This window comes from Rhincodon typus, chromosome 9, assembly GCF_021869965.1.
Source record: "Rhincodon typus isolate 14 chromosome 9, sRhiTyp1.1, whole genome shotgun sequence".
Classification (NCBI taxonomy): Eukaryota; Metazoa; Chordata; class Chondrichthyes; order Orectolobiformes; family Rhincodontidae; genus Rhincodon; species Rhincodon typus.
The window spans coordinates 20,804,828-20,824,580 of NC_063340.1; the positions used below are offsets into that span (position 1 = coordinate 20,804,828).

Consider the following 19,753-nt stretch of genomic DNA (forward strand, 5'->3'; position numbering starts at 1 on the left):
TGGGCAAGAAGTGGCAGATGGAATACAATGTGGGAAAGGGTGAGGTTATGCATTTTGGTGGGAAGAACAGAGATGTAGACTATTTTCTGATGGGGAAAGGCTTTAGAAATTTGAAGTACAAAAGGGACTTGGGAGTCCTGGCTCAGGATTCTCTGAAGGTTAACATGCAGGTTCAGTTAGCAGTTAAGAATGCAAATGCAATGTCAACATTCATTTCAAGAGGGCTAGAATACATGAGCAGAGACGTACTGCTGACCTCTGGTCAGACTGCATTTGGAATATTGTGAGCAGTTTTGGGCCCCATATCTAAGGAAGGTGCTGGCATTGGAGGGGATCTAGAAGACGTTTACAAGGTTGATCCGGAGATGAAGGGCTTGTTACATGAGGAGTGATTGAGGACTCTGAGTCTGTACTCAATGGAGTTTAGAAGATATGGGGGGATCTGGTTAAAGCTTAATGAAGACTGAGAGGCCTGGATAGGGTGAACGTGGAGAAGATGTTTCCACAAGTAGGACAGACTATGACCCGAGGGCACAGCCTCAGAGTGAAGGGACTACCCTTTAGAACTGAGATGAGGAGGAATTTCTTCAGCCAGAGGGTGATTAATCTGTGGAATTCATGGCCTCCACAGCCTTTTAAGACAGAGATAGATAGATTCTTGATTGGTCAGGACATCAAGCATTACAGGGAGAAGGCAGGAGAATAGGATTGAGAAACGTATCAGGATTGGGAAACATATCAGCCATGACCAAATGGTGGAGCAGACTCAATGGGCCAAATGGTTTAATTCTGCTGCTATATCTTATGGTACTGTGATCATTCAATAAACATTACCTAGTTATGTAAGACAAGTGTTTCTACTTGTTAAGACTCTCTAGTGGTCCATCGTCTACCACTGATAATGGAATAGGATCTTAGGATCGACAGTGAAAGGAAGATTGATGGCAGCAAACTACCCCAACCACCAATAGGTAGTGGTTCATAGCTAGAGCTTAACATGACATTCCAATCCCATTCAGAATCCTTGTGCATTGAGGGAGACTGTGGAGATGACCTGAATGGTGACAGTCCCTCTCTGGGCCAGATAGAAAAGTGACAGATGGATAAAGATACTACAATAAATTAGTCAAACAAGACATGTGTAGAAGAGGAAATCTGTAAAAGATCACTTGAAAATAGAAATCCCATTGCACTCCCTACCAGTGTGATATTTTAACATTTAATATGTTGGTAATTCAGACCATTGTTCAGACTCTGGCTAAAACAGGAAGGATGGGTGTACTTGCTTGCAAACTTCACAGACCACTAGCACTGAACACAATATCAATGAAAAACAAAGGTAAGTCTGTACTGTTACCACATCAGGAGGACCTAACTATTCAGAAGAGATCAAATTTGAACTCCTCGTGAGTCAGGAGGAGCAGGGTTGCAGTCCTAATGTCCTACAAGGATCCACCTAGCCTCTCAAGCTCAACCTATACCAGCCAAACCCACCTGAGCTCAGAGGATTCCTCAGTCTTTGCTGCTCACATTGACCCTGGAATTCCTCCTGCCACTGAGTGCTGTTGACTGTATCCCTGGGGCCACATGCCACACGGGTTTACCAGAATATTACCTGAGATGAGGGACTTCAGTAATGAGGGGAGTTTGTAAAATTTAGGACTGTTCTTCTTAAGATAACACTTATTTTTAATCATTATTTGTTTACTCAGTGCTTGGAACTTAATTACGATCATATGCCTTTAGGGGGAGGTCATCTATCTTTGGATTCTAGATATATAGCCAGACTGTTTAAAGAAAAAAACTAGCTATTAATTAAATTGATGGTTGTACAAACGAAAAGTATGACCTAATTTGGGAATAATGCCCAGACCACCCACACATACATGCACCAGTGTTGCAAAAAAAACAAAAGGGGTTCAAATGGGTATTGACAGGAAGTTCTCTGTTTACAGGTTACAGGATCATAGAGAGCACGCACGGTCAATGCACAGTTCTTAGTACTGTGTGTTTGCATGGTTACTTATTGTTTTTCCAAAATCCCAGATAGAACCGACTTGCTATTATAATGATTGTATAATGGTACAGCAAACTGGTCAGACCACACCATGCAACTAACTGTTTACTCAACTCACTTTGTCCCCCACTCCAGTTACTTTAAGTCATTAAAACTCCAGATCTTTAAAGTCTCCTTCTAAACAACTTTGTAAGCCATCCCAAACCCATCCTTCACAACCCTCTTAAAAATCATCAATTCTGACAGAGCAGGAGACTCTTCAGGCTCATCATGCATGCAGGATCTTGAGAGAAAAGCCATCCAATGAGTCCTACTCAACCCTACTCTTTACCTGTAGTTCTCATTTCTTTAACTTTTCAAATATATATCCAATTTCCCAATGAATTTTTTTTTATTGCATCTGCTTCTACCAGTCCTTCAAGCAATGGATTTTAGGTCAAAACAGCCCGCTAAAATATTGTCTCTTCTAGTTCATCAGCCAAGCATCTTAAATCTCTATCACTTTAGTGCTGATTTTGGTCTCGTTTCTTCCTAACTTTCTGTACCTTGATTATCATTCTTTTCACTCCTTTATAAAGATATCCTGCTACATTAGAGACAGTAGTTGTTTCCACTTATTTGACAGGATTTGAGAGATCTGGAGGCTGAAAAGGAGGCATGTTGGTGGGGGGTGGTGTTGGTTAAGAGCACAACGACAGATCTCTGGAGAAATTCTAATTTTCTTCATCCCCATAATGAACAGTATAGCACCCTGACACACAGAAACATCCCAAGCATTTCATGGCAATGGAATCAGATGAAGGAGGAGATGACATTAGCAGAGAGCACTGCATCCTGGCCAATGAGTTATGTTTTAAAGATAGCCTTAAAGGCAGAAAAGGATTTAGACGTATGGAGAGGGTGGTGTCTAAACAGTCAATACACTTGTACTACTCCATTACATGGGCATCAACCATTTATTTAGGACAAGTCTGTCTCATCATTTGGCTTGGTGTCAAATTTAACTCTGACTACCTTCCTGTGAAGTGCCTTGGGAGCCTTAGAATGTTTTACAATGCTGTTGCTGTTGCAGTCTCTCATCTCACTGTTGTTTACATTCCAGCTTCCAGGAAATCATTGGACAGAGAGATGGTGCTTAGCAGAGGGTCAAAACAGCATAATTGGCTATGTACAAGAGAAGACGTGGCACCTATTGGGGGACAGAAGCCTGACCATTTGCTATTGCAATTCATACAGCTGCAGCTATAATCTACTATAAATGATGTTATATTCTCACTTAGAGCAAGCAGTAAAACAATACTTAATTGAATCAGAGATAGTAGAAACTGCAGATGCTGGAGAATCCGAGACAACAAGGTGCAGGGCTGGATGAACACAGCAGGCCAAGCAGCATCATAGGAGCAGAGAGGCTGACGTTTCGGGCCTAGACCCTTCATCAGAAAAAGCTTAATTGATTTCTATTTCAGAACAGCATCCTAAGTTCAGAAGTGGTTTTGCTCTTCATGTCACAATGGCTCCTGATGTCTTTGTGGGACTGCTTGGAGATATAAACTGGTACTGTAGCAGCTTGTTCTTTTGAATACCTCCGTCTGATTTACTGTCATTTTACCCATAAACAGCTTTAGGAACATTGTACTTGGGAGCAACAGTAACCTATTCAGCCATTCAAGCTCACTCCATCATTCATGGCTAATCCATTGGTGGTCTCAACTTCACTTTGCTGTATGCACCTCATAAACCATGATTCTACTGTCTATCAAAAATCTACGTAACTGGTAAATTTAATGACCTCCACTATTTCCTGGTTAAGAAAATTCCACTGACTAATGGTTCTCACATCTCTGTTTGAAAGTCAGACCCCTTATTCTTAAGCAAAAACAGAAATTGCTGGAAAAACACAGGTCTGGCAGCATCTGTGGAGAGAGAAAGCAGAGTTAACGTTTCAGGTCCTTCTTCAGAACTATTACTCTTCTACCGTGTCCCCGAGTTATAGGCACTTCAACAGGGAAGAAAGCTTCATCCTATTTTGAGTGGTTAGTCTCTGGCTCAAATTTACTAAAAGACAGAAAAAGCCTCCATTGTTACAAAAAATGGCAGCAGAGGCATGAATCTGGAAGCCCATCTCCAGAACACCAACTACTTTTGCATAGCGGGGCACTGGAGTGGGTTATAAGTTGCACACGCATTGTTCATTAAGGCAGTTGCCTATGTTAAAATGCAGCTTCCTCACTGATCTGATTTTTGCTCGTGGGGTGTCCAAAATACAACTTGTGCTCTTTGGACCTGTGGGAGATGATCTAAAGCTTCCTGAATTCTTTGAAGAGGCAGGGAACCCCATTGGATATGGTCATGGCACATATTTGGAAGAGGCCAAGTATCTATTGGGATTAAAAATAGATACAAATATGCACAAAAAGTGCATTATTCATTGGAACTATCAATGGGAGCTATCCACACATGTAAAACTCCTGCTCTTTAAACATTCCATAAATGCCTAGAGTGTTAAAAAAATTGAATGTGCACTATTTCATTCTATCTGCTGATATAACAACCAAGGATTATTAATGCTACATGACTAATTATTATAATGTTCCATCATCACAGTGGGGTGCTTGTCATTTCACAGTTTGATTGACAGCTCCAAATGGTCATGAATTCTTTGAGGTAGGACAGAACTCCAATGAATTTATTTTATAAGGGATTAAAAGTATTTAAATGTAATGGGTGGATTTTTATCAATGAGAATGTACTTTAAGAACTTTAACATTGCTAGAAGGCGATAAAACGTTGAAGCTTTTGGTCTTGCACATATCAAGACCAGAACCTAAGAAATAGACTTGACAAAAGAGATACCAATTTTACACAGCTTGAGAAGAGGGTGATGATTGATTGGGTCAAGAATCTTAGTTCTCAGACCTGACACAGAAACTTTGATCGGTTAGGGTATTGCCATGGGATTGCAGCAGCGCTTGGGAGTCTCCACGACCACTTTTTGTTCTAATGAGAAAGGTGTAGTATATATACAAATTTCTTTTGAATACCCGAAATAAAATCCTGTGTGTTAACACACATAGCATCTATTATGCACAAATGCGTAGCACTGCCCGCCTGACTGATAATCTTAAATTGGTTTCTAATGTAACCTTTAGCATAGTCAAGATTATTAAGTAAATATTGTTCAATACCAAAATCCCACTTAATGTTGGACATAGTGTTCTGAAGCTTGCAAATTCAGGTTGGTTCAACATGAATGGCATGCTTCCCATTGCAAATGTCCAATCAGACTTTTTTTTTTAATATGGTCTACCAGTCTTTGGGCCATCCAAGCTACATATCTGGCACCACACTGGCACCGAAACTCTCACCACACTACTCATCTGTGTAGCTTCTCAGCAGTACCCTGTTAGTGAAGAAAACCATTCATAGGTTCATTGCAAAGTAGAAGTGTGAGACAGCTAGCTTCACCTGTTGTTCAAATTTTTGACACATCTTCTCCTTTCAGGGTAATCTGAGGTGCACTGGGCACTACACAGGGCCAGAGGTACTGGACATAGGGCCTTTCCTGAGTTTTCACAATATACAGAAAATGATTATTTGACCAGGGTAGATATCAGGATAATTTTGACATGCCTTAACTCAGCATCAAGCTGGCATTGTGACCAGATAGTAAGGGCCCAATTCATGAGTTTGCCAATAAGATTAATCTTGTAGTGCATGAAACTGGAGAAATCCCAACAGTGGATGTAAATTTTGGGTAGATAGCAGTTGCAATTATCAGATCTCTCATCTGATTGTTCCATTTCATGGCTATTTTGAATGCAGGCTGAATTTTGTTTTAGAAAAACTATCCCAATCGTACTCAAGAAAATTATACTGTCCTGACTTGTGCTCATCCGCTATTATGAAAGTTAGCAGTTTATGAGGATGAGAACCATGTCATAGGTCTGTCAGCTAACTTAAGGATGAGAGATGAGCAGAAATTCAAATACAGGCACCATTTCTTTTTAATGAGTTCAGATTTGAGGAGGGTATAAGGTAGGAAGCAACTCAGGGAAGCATTAGAATAGTTGCATCTAGGGCGATAGAAAGGGGTGAGGGTTTCAGGATGAATGAGCCACTGAAGACTACTAGTGTAGTGTTGAAAATTATATTAGTTATTAGAGGCAGATGGTCCTTGATTATAAACAAAAACAACAAAGCACTGCGGGTGCTGGAAATCAGAAACAAGAACAGAAATTGCCGAAGAAACTCAGCACATCTGGCAACATTTGTGGAGAAAAAGCAGAGTTAACGTTTCGGGTCCAGTGACCCTTCTTCTGACTGTTCTGAAGAAAGGTCACTGGACCCGAAACGTTAACTCTGCTTTCTCTCCAGAAATGCCACCAGACCTGCTGAGTTTTCCCAAAAATTTCAGTTTTCGTCCATGGCCTTTGACTATGTCTGGTTAAATTAAATTATAGCTCATCTGAGTGTGTATATTAAACAAAAGGTCTGCACGGATGCTGGGACTGTGCCTGGGGCTGACTGAGTTTATTGTACCGAAAGCTTGTACTGTACTGCAACTCAGTCTCTGCCACTGTTTGGCAGGCAAAGCAAGTTGATCAGCTGTCATTACAATGGGCGTTGGGAAGCCCTCCAGCAGTCTGCGATTGCTCTGAGTGATACTGAAATAGCTCCAACATGTGTTGTCGAGCAAACAAAATTCTGTATTATATTAACTCACGATAGATTTCAATAACAAGCTCTCCCAGTTGACTTTCAACATCTTTTTGCTTTTGTCAATCTTTCCTTTCACCTATCTCTCATTATTTTATAACAGCATGTATTAACACTTTCTCTTTCCTTCCTTGTCTTAATAATTTTTGTTCCTTGACGAGCATTAAGATAAATTTCTGGCTATTTCCCTGGTGGAAAGCAATACAAGGAAATGCTCGAGTGTGATGATGTGAATGAATGCAGTAGGATATTTTCTAATCAAGCTGTTCAGAGATGTTACAACACACCTTTGGAGTAGGTGCGACTTGAACCTAGCACTCCTGGCTCAGAAGTAGAAACACAGCCTCTACACCACGAGGATCCCAGTGAACTGGAGCATCTCACCATGCATTGCATTTATCACCTTGGCAGAGGTCCCAGAAAGTACCTGCATAACGGGTCCAGCTAATTGTATGCACACACCATGGGGAGAGGTTTGCCTTCGGCTGAGGCATATTACATACGATATCAAACTGGCTGCTTATTATATCCAATGTCTGATAATTAGTTCCACCACAATCAATGGCTGAACAGGTATTGCCTGTAATTACCTCACCAAGACAAATTTCTAGCCCTTTATCTCCTGGGTAAGCCTCAACACATGAAAAGCAAATTAATTTAACTGACGTAGCTACCCTTGTCTTCCTTAATATCAAGGTCAGCAAAGAAACGTGAACAATTTTTGAAGCGTTTCAGAAGGTGGGAAGTAATAGAATGGATAAACGGAGATGAGGAAGGATGCCAATATGAAGGAATAAGAGAGTGGAAGTCCGTGATCAGACAAAAGAGAGGTGGAGGAGAAGGAGTGAGAGAGAAGGAAAGGAAGATGGAGGAAAAGAGAGAAGAGGGAAAAGAGAAGGGGTAGGGGGAAGGAGAAAGAAGGCGAAAGAAAAGGAGAAAGAACAGAGACAGATGGAGAGGAAGGAGAGGAAAATGTGGACAGGAAGAAAGGAAGAAAAACGAGAGTGAAATAACTGCACAGTGGCTGGTATCCCGTCAACCAGTCACCCTTTATTTACATTTGCACAGCACACTGGCTGTGATCAGCCAGCTCGGAGTCAGTCACCTGAACTGAGGATATTATAATCTGGTTATATTGGTAAGCCAGGGCCTTCCTGAGTGGCCCAGGTTAACAACCCCAATCAACAACCTCATAGTCAACGCAGTCAACTTGTTTCCAATCATTACAGAGAGGAAGACAGGGTAAGGAGGAAAGAGAGGGAGAGAATGCAAAAAACAATTGCCTTTCTTTAGTTCAAGACAATCTGGAACATGGAAGTACACCTACACATACAACTGACGTTACACAAATTCTAGGCTAAACTGAAGCACATGTTTTTCTTTGCTGATCCACTGCACTTCCATACTGCTATCAGGTGGTAGCTAACATTTACAGTTCAGATGGGAAGAAAACAATATTTTATTTAATCATAGAAAATACTGGAAACAAGTCAGCAGATCTATTTGATCTACAACAAAACACTAACTTATCATTTCTCCTACATTCGATCTACTGCTTCTAGCATTTCTACAGATTTGGCCCTGCTTTTTATACCATTACATGATGCATGGCATGGACCTTGGCCAAACTGAGGGGAAGGTGATAGCAGAACCACCAGAGATGCAACTGGAGCAGGTGCTCTAAGGACATCTTGACATTCAGCCGGCTGTGTCAGATAAGCCCCGTACAAGATATTCAAAGACCGAACGTCCGTCACCTTGTCTGTTAGTTTAACATTGCCGAATGAACTAACACAGCATTGCAGTTTTAAGATAAGAGGTTTAATGCAAACAAAAACTTGCCCTAACTTGGTTTTAGTGAACCATCTCGTCCACTTGTTCTCTGAAACAACTATCACAGGCGGGTACATAAGAATGTGGGTCTGTTACCCTCAGAATCAGCTATGCTCTCTTCACATAACACTAGACAAAATCTGCACTGTTATTAGGAATCAGGTATTAAAACATAATGTTGTACAATAAAGGTACAACAAAGGGACTCAGGCACTGGCACTCTCAATACAGAATTAGAAAGTTGTGAGTTCAAACTCCACTCCACTTGAAAGAGAATCTAAGGTGGCACTTCAGTATAGTACAAAGAGGCTGCTACACTGTCAGAGATACTGTCTTGCAAGTGAGCCATGACTGTATCACCTAATAAATCAGCTTGAGAATGAAAAAGGAGCCCCTTAAAATCAAGAAGTAGCCCTGGAGAAAATCTTAAGAAAACTTTCTAAAATAAAGGACCCCTGATTTGTACACAATGGAACAGCTTATCGTTGTGTTTCCATCATTAATTGGCATTGTGTGAAATCTTTAGAAAAAACATTATTTAAATCTAACAGGAAACTTGCATTTATGTAGCACCATTCATAACATGCAATCACTTCACAGCCAAAGAAGTGCCTTTTGACATGTAGCCGCTGTAATTGTATGAAAAATCATGGACAATTTTAATCATTCTACAGGCCAATTAAAAACATCACAAAGACAGCAACAGGTACTTACTGTGTAGCTCTGATCTGTGTCTTATTGAATCTAGTACTTATTATGAACTGAGTTCAACTCAAACAATACTAAATTGAGTGGATTTAAAGGGTGCAACTAGCCGTACTAATTTTGCTTAATATTTCGGTAATAGTTTTTTGTCTCCAAAATAGAGTGTAGATATTTTGTCCTGGGTGCTTGAGAAGTTGGTTATGAACCATTGTAGTCCATGTGCCATGGGTACACCCACAGTGCCATTAGGTAGGAATTTCCAGGATGTTGACCTGGCAACAATAAGTCAACAGCAATATATTAGGAGGTGGTGGTGGTGCATTGGTAATGATACTGGGCCAGTCATCCAGGACATCAAGGCTAATGTTCTGAGGACCTGGGATGATGGTAAAATTTGAATTCAGTAAAAGTTGAGGATTAAAATGCTAGCTGAATGGTGACCATGTATTATAATGTCAATTGCTGTTTAAAAAAAAGCTATTTCACTAATGCCGTTTACAGGACAAAATCATCCTATGTGCGTCTCCAGATCTACAGCAATGTAAATGAATTTTAGCTGTGTTTGGACAATAAGGGATGGGCAATATTGACATCCTATGAACAAATAAAAATATGTGTTAGTGTGTTCCTTGATTGGGAACTTGGAGGTGGTCTATTCCTAAGTGCTTATTGCCTTAGATGGACATGGTCATGGGATTGCTTATGAAGCAGAGAACACAACATGATGTGTTTGGGCAGAGAATGTTTTAGACGGTGGAGGGGCTAAGGATTAGGTAGGCCTGGATTTATCAGTATTTGACTGGGAGGAGAATAAAAACAGTGCCAAAAGGGTTAAGTCTTCAGCAGTGGTTATTTTCCACTGTAAGGAAAATGAAGCACAATTTTAGAAACATCAGCAAAGCGAAATAGACATCTGGCTCTACATGAGCTTTGATGAAGATTCTAAATGTGCACTTACAGGAATAAGCATTTATTGTGAAAATGCGTAATTTATATTTATGTGGGGCATTTAAAAAGTCTTTGTGTAATTTTAAATTTAATAACTTTGGACATATACAATAGAAACAAACTCTAAACAACACGTGAAAACTTTGATAATGCTATAGTTATGTTTCCTCATTTCATTTCAGAGGCTGAAACCAGTTAAAAATGGGAATAGCAGGTCAACTAAACTGAGAGTTCTGACTGAGCTGAAGGCCTTTACAGCACTTAAATCTTATTTTGTGAATTATGCTTTCATGTTCCATCTCAACTTTGTTTCTATCAAGTGTCGATTCAAAGTTAAAGTTTAAAGTTGCACAAGTACTTTATAAGTACCCTATTTCTGCATTTATAAAGCATCTTTCACAACCTCATTTCATTTTAGAGGCAATGATACACTTTTGAAGTGTAGTCACTGTAGTAATATAAAAATGTGATATGCAGCTTCAGCACCACAAACCCATAGCAGGATTCATGACTATTTCCCTTCCCGTTGTATCTCCTCATTGACTAGTGAAGATGTAGACACTGGAAAACCAATTGCACTTGTTTTGGGAGTGGCAACAGGAGGAGCCCTGCAATAACAGGCCAGTCATCAATTCACAGCCCTGCCCCAGAAGGAACAAACTTCTCCCATAACCTTATCAATCTCAAAATACAATTTCCATGCAATCACTGCATCTGAGAGTGTGCAGACCACTGTAATGAATTAAGTATATTTTTATAAGAAAATTCAAATACAATTAAGTGCTTGAATACATATAAATCTTTCTTTCACATTACAGTCCAGTGAACTGGTTAATTATGCCTTGATTAAGGTATCAGATGGGCCTTAGTGGTAGCTATCTCACTGACTCGGAAGGCTGAGTGTACAGGTGCTATTTCGGAATCATAAGAACGTAACTGCACTGCTGAAGTACCACTTGGAATTTAATGAGATCATGAAATGCCTACATAAATATGTCTTTTTTTAGGAGACATTCCCACATTGCACCTCTGGACTTTTGACACTCACTGTTGCTAATGCATTGATCCACTGGACTGTTGCTGAACATTACTGTTCTAACCATTTGACCTTGGCTGCTGTCAAAGGTTAGTCATGTGAAAAATCATCTCAGTGCTAAAATGTCTGTAAAAACAACACTGCCATTGAAGACATCCAAGCTGCAAGTCCCATCTTACCATTCAGTGGATAATTTGGTGGTGCTATGAATATACCGGGATGCTGATTTGAACCTCCGTCTGGAGGGAGCCATTCAGTCACAAGATAAATTAGATCATGGAAGATCTGCAGCTCAGTTCCATTTATCCATCTTTGCTCCATATCCTTCAATAATCTTACCCAACAAAAAAAAACCATCAAACTCATAAGAACATAAAAAGTAGGAGCAGGAATAGCCTATTCGAAGTCTCAAGCCTGCCCGCCTTTCCATAAGGTAATGGCTGAACTACCCCAGGTCTTAACTCCTCTTTTGTGCCAGCTCCTCAATATTGCAAAATCTATCTACCTCCTCTTTAAACATTTTCTGTAATCTGGCCTCCACAACTCTCTGAAGTAGAGAATTCCAGACATTGACTACCATCTGGAAGAAGAAATTCCTTCAAATTTTAGTTTTAAATGAGTGTCCCCTTAGCTGTAACTATGGTCCTTCTATTTTAAGAGTTCCCCACTAGTAGAAATATCTTCTCAACATCTACCCTGTCAAGCGCAACCCCCCTCAGAATCTTGTATATTTCAATAAGATCACCCCCTCATTCTTCTAAATTCTAATGAATTAATTGCCTAACTTATTTAGACATTCCTCAGAAGTCAACCCCTTTGTACCAGAAAACAGCCTATCTCTTTTGAACAACCTCCAGTAATTCTTTCTTAAATATGAGAACCAAAACTGTACACAGTCCTCAAACAAGACTTCCCTATTTTTAATCACCAATTCTCTAACAATAAAGGCTAAAATTTCATTTTCCTTCTTAATTACTTGCTGCACCTGCACGCTAAAATTTTGTTTCATGCACAAGAACACCCAGATCCCTCTATGCTGCACTTGTTTTTTGGAGCTTGTCTTCATTTAATAATAATCTACCTTTTGATTCCTTTGCATGACCTCATACTTTCCCATATTAAGCAACATATGGGCAGCACAGAGGCTCAGTGGTTAGCATTGCTGCCTCACAACATTAGGGACACGGGTTTGTTCCCACCCTCAGGCGACTGTCTACGTGGAGTTTGCACATTCTCCGTGTCTGCGTGGGTTTTCTCTGGTGCCCTGGTTTCCTCCCACAGTCCGAAGTAGGTTAGTTGGATTACCTGTAGTGTCCTGGAATGTGCAGGCTAGGTGGATTAGCCATGGAAAGTGTAGGCTTACAGGGATTGGGTGGGGTGGGGTCTGATTAGTTTGCTCTTCAAAGGGTTGGTGTGGACTCAATGGGCCAAATGGCCTGCTTCCACACTGTAGGGATTCTGTCTGTCAAGTTTTTGCTCATGTACTTAACCTATCTACATCCTCTTGCAAATTCCTTATGTCTTTTTTACAACTTTCCCTCCTACCTATTTTTGTATCATCAACAAATCTGAATACATTGCACTCTGCCTACGCCTCCAAGTCAGTAATAGATAGTATACAACTGAGGCCCTATGGCTAATCCTTGTAGCACTTCAGTAGTTACGTCTTTCCAACCTGGGAAAAAGTCATTAATCCTAATTCTCTGTCTCCTGCAGGCTAACTAATTCTCAATCCATGCTAATAAATTACTCATTGTCATGAGCTCCTTTTTGAAAGTTCCAACAGGCCTCCAGTATTTTTGGGGCAGTGTTTGCCAGATTTTCATTACCCTTCGGGTGTGCTCCCTGATCTTGTCTAACTCGATGTTTAAGGTCATATTCACCTGTTTGAGGAAATAGTTTCTCCACTTTTCCCCTTTTGACACTTGTGACAACAACCAACTTTCTTTGCTCCTTAAAGATAAATCAGGATGGACAGCAATCAGACAGGTTCCATATTTCTGCTTACTACACCAGAGACAACAGTGCGGGATTCAATTAAAATAGAAAAAGGCAAGTTCAGAAGGTTGCAGCTTCAATGGATGATTGCTGACAAGCTTGATGATAGCAACAAGGACATCTTTAGGTGTGCTAAATTAGTTTTTGCATCCCTAGGGTAATAGGGAGGAGGGAATAAAACATGAGCCAGGTTTTATTATTCGTTCAAGCAAGAGAGAGAAGCGCATGCTTATAGGACAGACAGAGTGCATTTGAAACTAAGTGCAAGATGGTACACACACAAAAGAGATACAGAATGAGAGTACATGAGAAAGAGGAAGTCTACAATCTCAGAAATAGAAAGCACATGTCATTCTGGTCCAGACTTCATACTAGACCTTCACTAACTGAGTGAATTGGGGTGTTAATGACTACTTCCCACTCTCCATTCCATTAGTCCAGTGGTTCCCCACAAGGTGACTACCTTGACTTAGTTGGCTGCACCCTCCTTTCAAATCCTGAAGGTTCCAAGTTCAAACTCCACTACACAGACTTGAGCACAAAATCTAGACGGATATTTCAGCACAGTCCTATTGGACTGCTGCACTGTCCAAGGTGTCATCGTTCAGAAGAGACGTCTGCTCACGAGTGTTAAAGATTCCAATGTGCAATTTTGAAGAATGGGAGGCGAGTTCCGTTGGTGTCCTAACCAGTATTTAGAATCACAGAATCCCTACTGTGTGGAAACAGGCTATTTGGCCCATAGAGTCAACACTGACCCTCTGAAGGGCATCCCATCCAGACCCACCACCCTACCCTACCATCCTGCATTCCCCTTTGCTTATCTACCTAGCCTGCACATCCCTGGACACTGTGGGCTATTTAGCATGGCCAATCCACCTAACCTGCACATCTTTGGGCTGTGGAAATAAAGCAGAGCACCAGAGGAAGCCCATGCAGACACAGGGAGAATGTGCAAACTCCACACAGACAGTTGCCCAAGGATGGGAATCAAATCCTGGTCCCTGGCACTGTGAGGCAGCACTGCTAACCACTGAGCCACTGTGCCACCCAAAAAAAGAAGTGTAGACTCCCACAAGCTGGAATTGAACCAGTGACCTAAGGATGATGGATGTGTGACACACTACAGTCCTCCACTCTACCAGTTGAGCTATGGAAGGAGAGCCCATTTAATCGTCAAACAACACCACTCAAAAATACAGAACATCCAATTAATCATCTCAATACTGTACACAGAAACTTGATGTAAAACTTCGATCAAGTTTCCTGCATTGTTTTTTTTTGATGGCTCTCACTGTTACAACATATTTTATTGGCTGTATATGCACAGGCTAAGATCACAAAAGGAGCGGAGTTAATGTCTTTTTTTACTCTCTGTTTCTTTTAAAAGCAATCTGAGCGCTTCCACAGGTCGTCTAGTTACAGAAACAACTAGCAGTTATAGGGTTAATGAACTTTCATCACCATTCATCTGCTGACCAGATGTTGCCAAAGTCAAACAAACTCACAGCTTTCCTTGCAAGTGATGGGCCAGCTCACACAATCATGAACAAACACAAAGGGCAGCCAAGAGGGATGACATCAACCCATCGGACTTACACTTCCATCCACCAACAAGATGTACGAGAAAGAGAGAGAGAGAGAGAGAAAGAGAGAGAGAGAGAGAGAGGATAGGTTTGTGCTCGGGGTCATGCCAAGCCAGCAAACAAAACCGGGAAAGCCTCTTGAGGTTGTGCTGTGTAAACCCAAATTTCTATACAGCAGACCAATAGCCCTGCATGACCCAAGCCACCCACCTAACCCCGACACGTTAACGACATTGAAAGGAATCTTCTTTGAACTACACAAGCACAATCACATTTGGCTAAAATGTTTCAAGTGGTCTCGAAAGGATTATCAGTTCCCAAGCAGGCAACTGGGAGTTCATCTGTGACCTTTCATCCTTCAACAAACTTTATTGACACAAGAAAAAGATCAAGCTACAGTCTCCAATCTGCTCCATACTCTACTTATAAAGATCCCATCCAAGTGACTTCTCAGAGGTGAATAGGTTTGACTTAGTGCAAGGTGCTCACTCTGTAGGTATAACTGTGGCACTGTATCAATGCAGGAAAGCAGCACTGTACGCTTATAGCCTGTGCAATGGAACCTTACATTCTCAGAAAAGAACAGCAAAAGACAACTCACTGGACATAAAAACCAAAACCAGATGCTGTAAATCAGGAACAAAAACAGAAGTTGCTGGAAAAGCTCAGCAGGTCTGGTAGCATCTGTGAAGAAAAACCAGAGTCAACTTCCTCAGTTCTAAGGAAGGGTCATTGGACACAGAACATTAACTCTGATTTTTCTCCACACATGCTGCCAGACCTGTTGAGCTATTCCAGCAACTTCTGATTTTGAACTCACTGGACATTACGCTCCTGCAATCAGACTTAAGATCCACTGGAAAAAGAAAGAATTTATATTTATATAGCAACATGATTTCAGAAATGTCCCAAGACTTTTGGCAGTCAATGAAATATTTCTTGAAGTGTAGCTACTGTTGTAATTTAAACAACCCATTTGCACAAGGTGAAGTCTCACAAATGATCAGCAGTTGTTCTTTGTTAGTGATGTTGGTTGAGAAATAAAAATTGGCCAAGACACCCGGGAGGAAAGTCTGGTTTAAATGCAGCATGACACAACACATGGATCCACAGGAATTCTAAAATAGGAGCAGGACAATCAACCCATCCAAACTATATCAGCCTTGGCCTCCAGCTAGCAAAAGGAGTAGTGCATAGCAAAGGTTACTTCAGAGTACAGTGGGATCTTGATCAGATGAGCCAATGGGCCGAGGAGTGGTTGATGGAGTTTAATTTAGATAAATGTGAGGTGCTGCATTTTGGAAAGGCAAATCAGTGCAGAACTTATACACTTAATGGTAAGGTCCTGGGGTGTGTTGCTGAACAAAGAGACCTCTGAGTGCAGGTTCATAGTTCCTTGAAAGTGGAGTCACAGATAGATGGGATAGTGAAGAAGGTGTTTGGTATGCTTGCCTTTATTGGTCAGTGCATTGAGTATAGGAGTTAGGAGGTCATGTTGCGGCTGTACAGGACATTGGTTAGGCCACTTTTGGAATACTGCGTGCATTTCTGGTCTCCGTGCTATAGGAAGGATGTTGTGAAACTTGAAAGGGTTTAGAAAAGATTCACAAGGATGTTGCCAGCGTTGGAGAGTTTGAGATTTAGGGAAAGGCTGAATAGACTACAGCTATTTTCCCTGGAGCAGCATCAGAGGCCAAGGGGTGACCTTATAGAGGTTTTATAAAATCATGAAGGGCATGGATAGGGTAAATAGACAAGGTCTTTTCCCTGGGGTGGGGGGGTCCAAAACTAGACAGCATAGGTTTAAGGTGGGATGGGAAAGATTTAAAAGGGACCTAAGGGGCAAGTTTTTCACGCAGAGGATGGTGCGCGTATGGAATCTGCTGCCAGTGGAAGTGGTGGAGGCTGGTACAGTTTCAACATTTCAAAGGCATCTGGATGGGTATATGAATAGGAAGGGTTTAGAGAGATATGGGCCAAATGCTGGCAAACGGGACCAGATTTATTTAAGATATCTGGTCAGCAAGGAGAAGTTTGACCGAAGGATTTGTTTCCATGCTGTACATCTCAATGACTCAGTGACTCTAAATGTTTAATCATCCATCCTAATTGTTCACTATACAGTTAGACTAAGCTTTACCATACAGCAGTGAAGCTTTTGGGTTTTCCTTATATTTCAAAAGTGCTACATAATTGCAATCTGTTGTTGAAAATACATTATTTTAACCGTGTATAATTTCGCACAGATTGATTACTTCCATTGGATTAACAAACGGTAGAACTTCTAAACAATTTTTGAGAAGATCGGATAAACAGTATACCCACACCATTTTGTTTCACTCATGAGGATTTGCAGAACTTTGTCACAAAACAGCCACCACCCTTTTCAGACATACAAGAATCAACCACTTCCATCTGCGTCAGTAATGAGTCTCTAGGATAATGTGAACTTAGCAACTCTAGAGAGAGACTTGAATCCACAATCTTCTGTCTCAAAGAAAATGCTACCCACTGTGCCATGGCTGACAATCCCAAATTGAATAAACGCTTAATGCCTCTATGGTAACCAGGTTGAAATGTGTAATTCTGAGTACGACCCCACTGAACATGGACAGTACGTCAAAGTAAATAAAATTGAATTTTGCTCTTTAATACTTGCAGTAGATTCACCATAAACTTGAGGAAATAATCCCAACAGACAGGAAGAGTTTGCATTGATAATAATTCCTAACATTCTGGAAATCACTAGCTGGCCTACTGATTGGAATTCTTGCTGGGCTGTCCATAGAGTTGATATTTTCTCAATGCTTTTCTCAGTTCTGTTATATCTACACGAATCTTGAATTTTAATTTTGAAGGAGCCACTTTGGCAAAAGCTTGCTTGATAGCCATGTTTTTCTCAGTTTAAAAGATCAAAATAAACAGATTGTGGCGGGTGCTCACAACGCATCTTAAGACATTCAAAAATTAAAGTTATGAGCGCCAGTTTTCCTCCATACTTTGCACTTTGGATGTTATTTCCAGTTGGATAATGTTAGGCGCAAACTTTTTAAATTATGCCAGCAGAAATTTGTAAAAATGCTCAGGTTCATTGAAGAAAACTTCAACAAGTGCAACAAATGTATTACACGGTACAGTATATCAACTTTCTGGTATATTAAATATTTTAAAGAAAACAGCTTATGATAGGTAGAGCAATTATGTTGGGTCTGGCAGATAATTAATGTTCTGCTGTAAAAGATTAATATGCAGGTCAGCTTTGGTACAGTTAGTAGCATCTCAGAAAGTCAAGGGACTAAGTCCAGAGGCAAATACAAAATACAAGCTAACAACGCAATACGGAGGGAATGCTCATAGTCAGTGGTCTTTCCAATCGTGCACTAAACTTGGGCCCTGTCTTCTCAGGTAGATGCTAATGATTCCAAATTGCCAATCTGAACAGCAGGGGAATTTACAGTGTCCTGATGATTATTTAGGCATCATCAAGATTTAACAAAATAGATTACCTGGCCATTATCACGTTACTGTTTTGGCACATTGCTTGGGTGCCACGTATCTGACATTACAATAATAACTATATTTCCAAAGTTCTTCATTGGCTGTAATGTGCTTTGGAACATTCTACTGTTGTGAAAGGTACCATATAAATGAAAGTTCTTTTCTTTATCAGAGAGTGGGTAAAAAGTCCAAGACATTTCCAAACACATTTCCCAAAGATGACAGAGACAGATGTGAGAGAGATGATGTCATCCATTTTGACACAGTGAAAAATTACACACCAGGAAACAAGAAAGCTCAAGTACTCACTGGGCTCGGGCTTTTTCTTAGATGCAATCTTCTTCTTGGCTGGGGCATCTTGTTTTGCTTCATCTTGGTTGGCAGTTGCTTCAATCTTTTTGGCACCTCCAGGAGAAGGAGTAGCAGCAATGGGTGCAACCTGCTGGGCACCCACGGGTGGGACTGCCATTACAGGCACTTCCCTAGTAACCATCTCCACCGCAGGTGCAGAAGCTTGTTTAGATGAGCTGCCGACTGGAGCCTGGGCTGAAACAGGATTTGGGGCAGGTTCAACTTTGGCAACCTTTTTTTCCTTCTTCCTCTTTTCTTTGGAGGCTGGGGGAGAAGACTCAGGAGGAAGAGGAGACGAAACGGCCATAATAGGAGGCTCAATAGTTGGCACAATAACAGGTTCAACTTCGACTTCAGCTTCTGAGACATCCTGCACGGGCTCAGCTTCTGGGATTCTCCCATTGGGTTTCTCGTCTCTTTTCTTTGGTTTTCCTTTCTTCTCTACAGATTTTTCTTTCTTCTTCTTTTCAGATTTAGCCTGTTGAGCCTTTTCCTGCTCTTTCTTCTGTTTTGCCAAGGCTTCTTCGTAGGATGTTTCCTTCATGGAGAAGGTGGAGACCAAGAAAATTCCAATCGCAGAGATGACCATGAAGCCACCAAACACCATGAAGCCCAAGGTTTGTGGGTCGTACATGTCCATGTCTGCTTAAAGATTTGATTTGTATAAAACCTGCAAAATAAAATATTACATTAGCATGGATTGTGGCATGGACTCTTCACTTTTGTAACAACATTTGACCTATGTGAAGATATCAAATGAGCACATTGAAAGGGAAATAAAATGTAGCATGTATAATAAAATGTAATGTGTTTATCTAGCATATTTCATGGCCTGAAAATGTCTCAAATGCTTTACAGCCAATGAAGTGGCCGTAAAGGACTTGAACTCATGACCTTCTGCTTCAGAGATCAGAATTTGACCCAATAAGCCAGACTGGCACCTTATTGCTACCTATTTATTTCACCACGCTCTCATCCCACCCCCAAACCATTGTAATTCCTTATCATCTCTCATTTCCTCCTTTCTCCAACCTTTTCCAGATCTCCACATACTTGGCATTTCTC

General features: G+C 40.8%; 1 protein-coding gene across 3 annotated transcripts in view; it reads right to left on the minus strand.

Moving 5' to 3' along the window:
- The window catches only part of LOC109910579 (ribosome-binding protein 1), an 83,602-nt gene extending 64,248 nt beyond the window's left edge, over positions 1-19,354 (minus strand). For all 3 annotated transcript variants that reach the window (XM_020509796.2, XM_048601121.1, XM_020509794.2), the window contains exon 1: positions 18,647-19,354. In XM_020509796.2, the coding sequence (XP_020365385.1) occupies positions 18,647-19,328 (682 nt within the window). In that variant the 5' untranslated portion in view covers positions 19,329-19,354. The remainder of the gene's footprint in view (positions 1-18,646) is intronic.
- Positions 19,355-19,753: the final 399 nt, after the last annotated feature.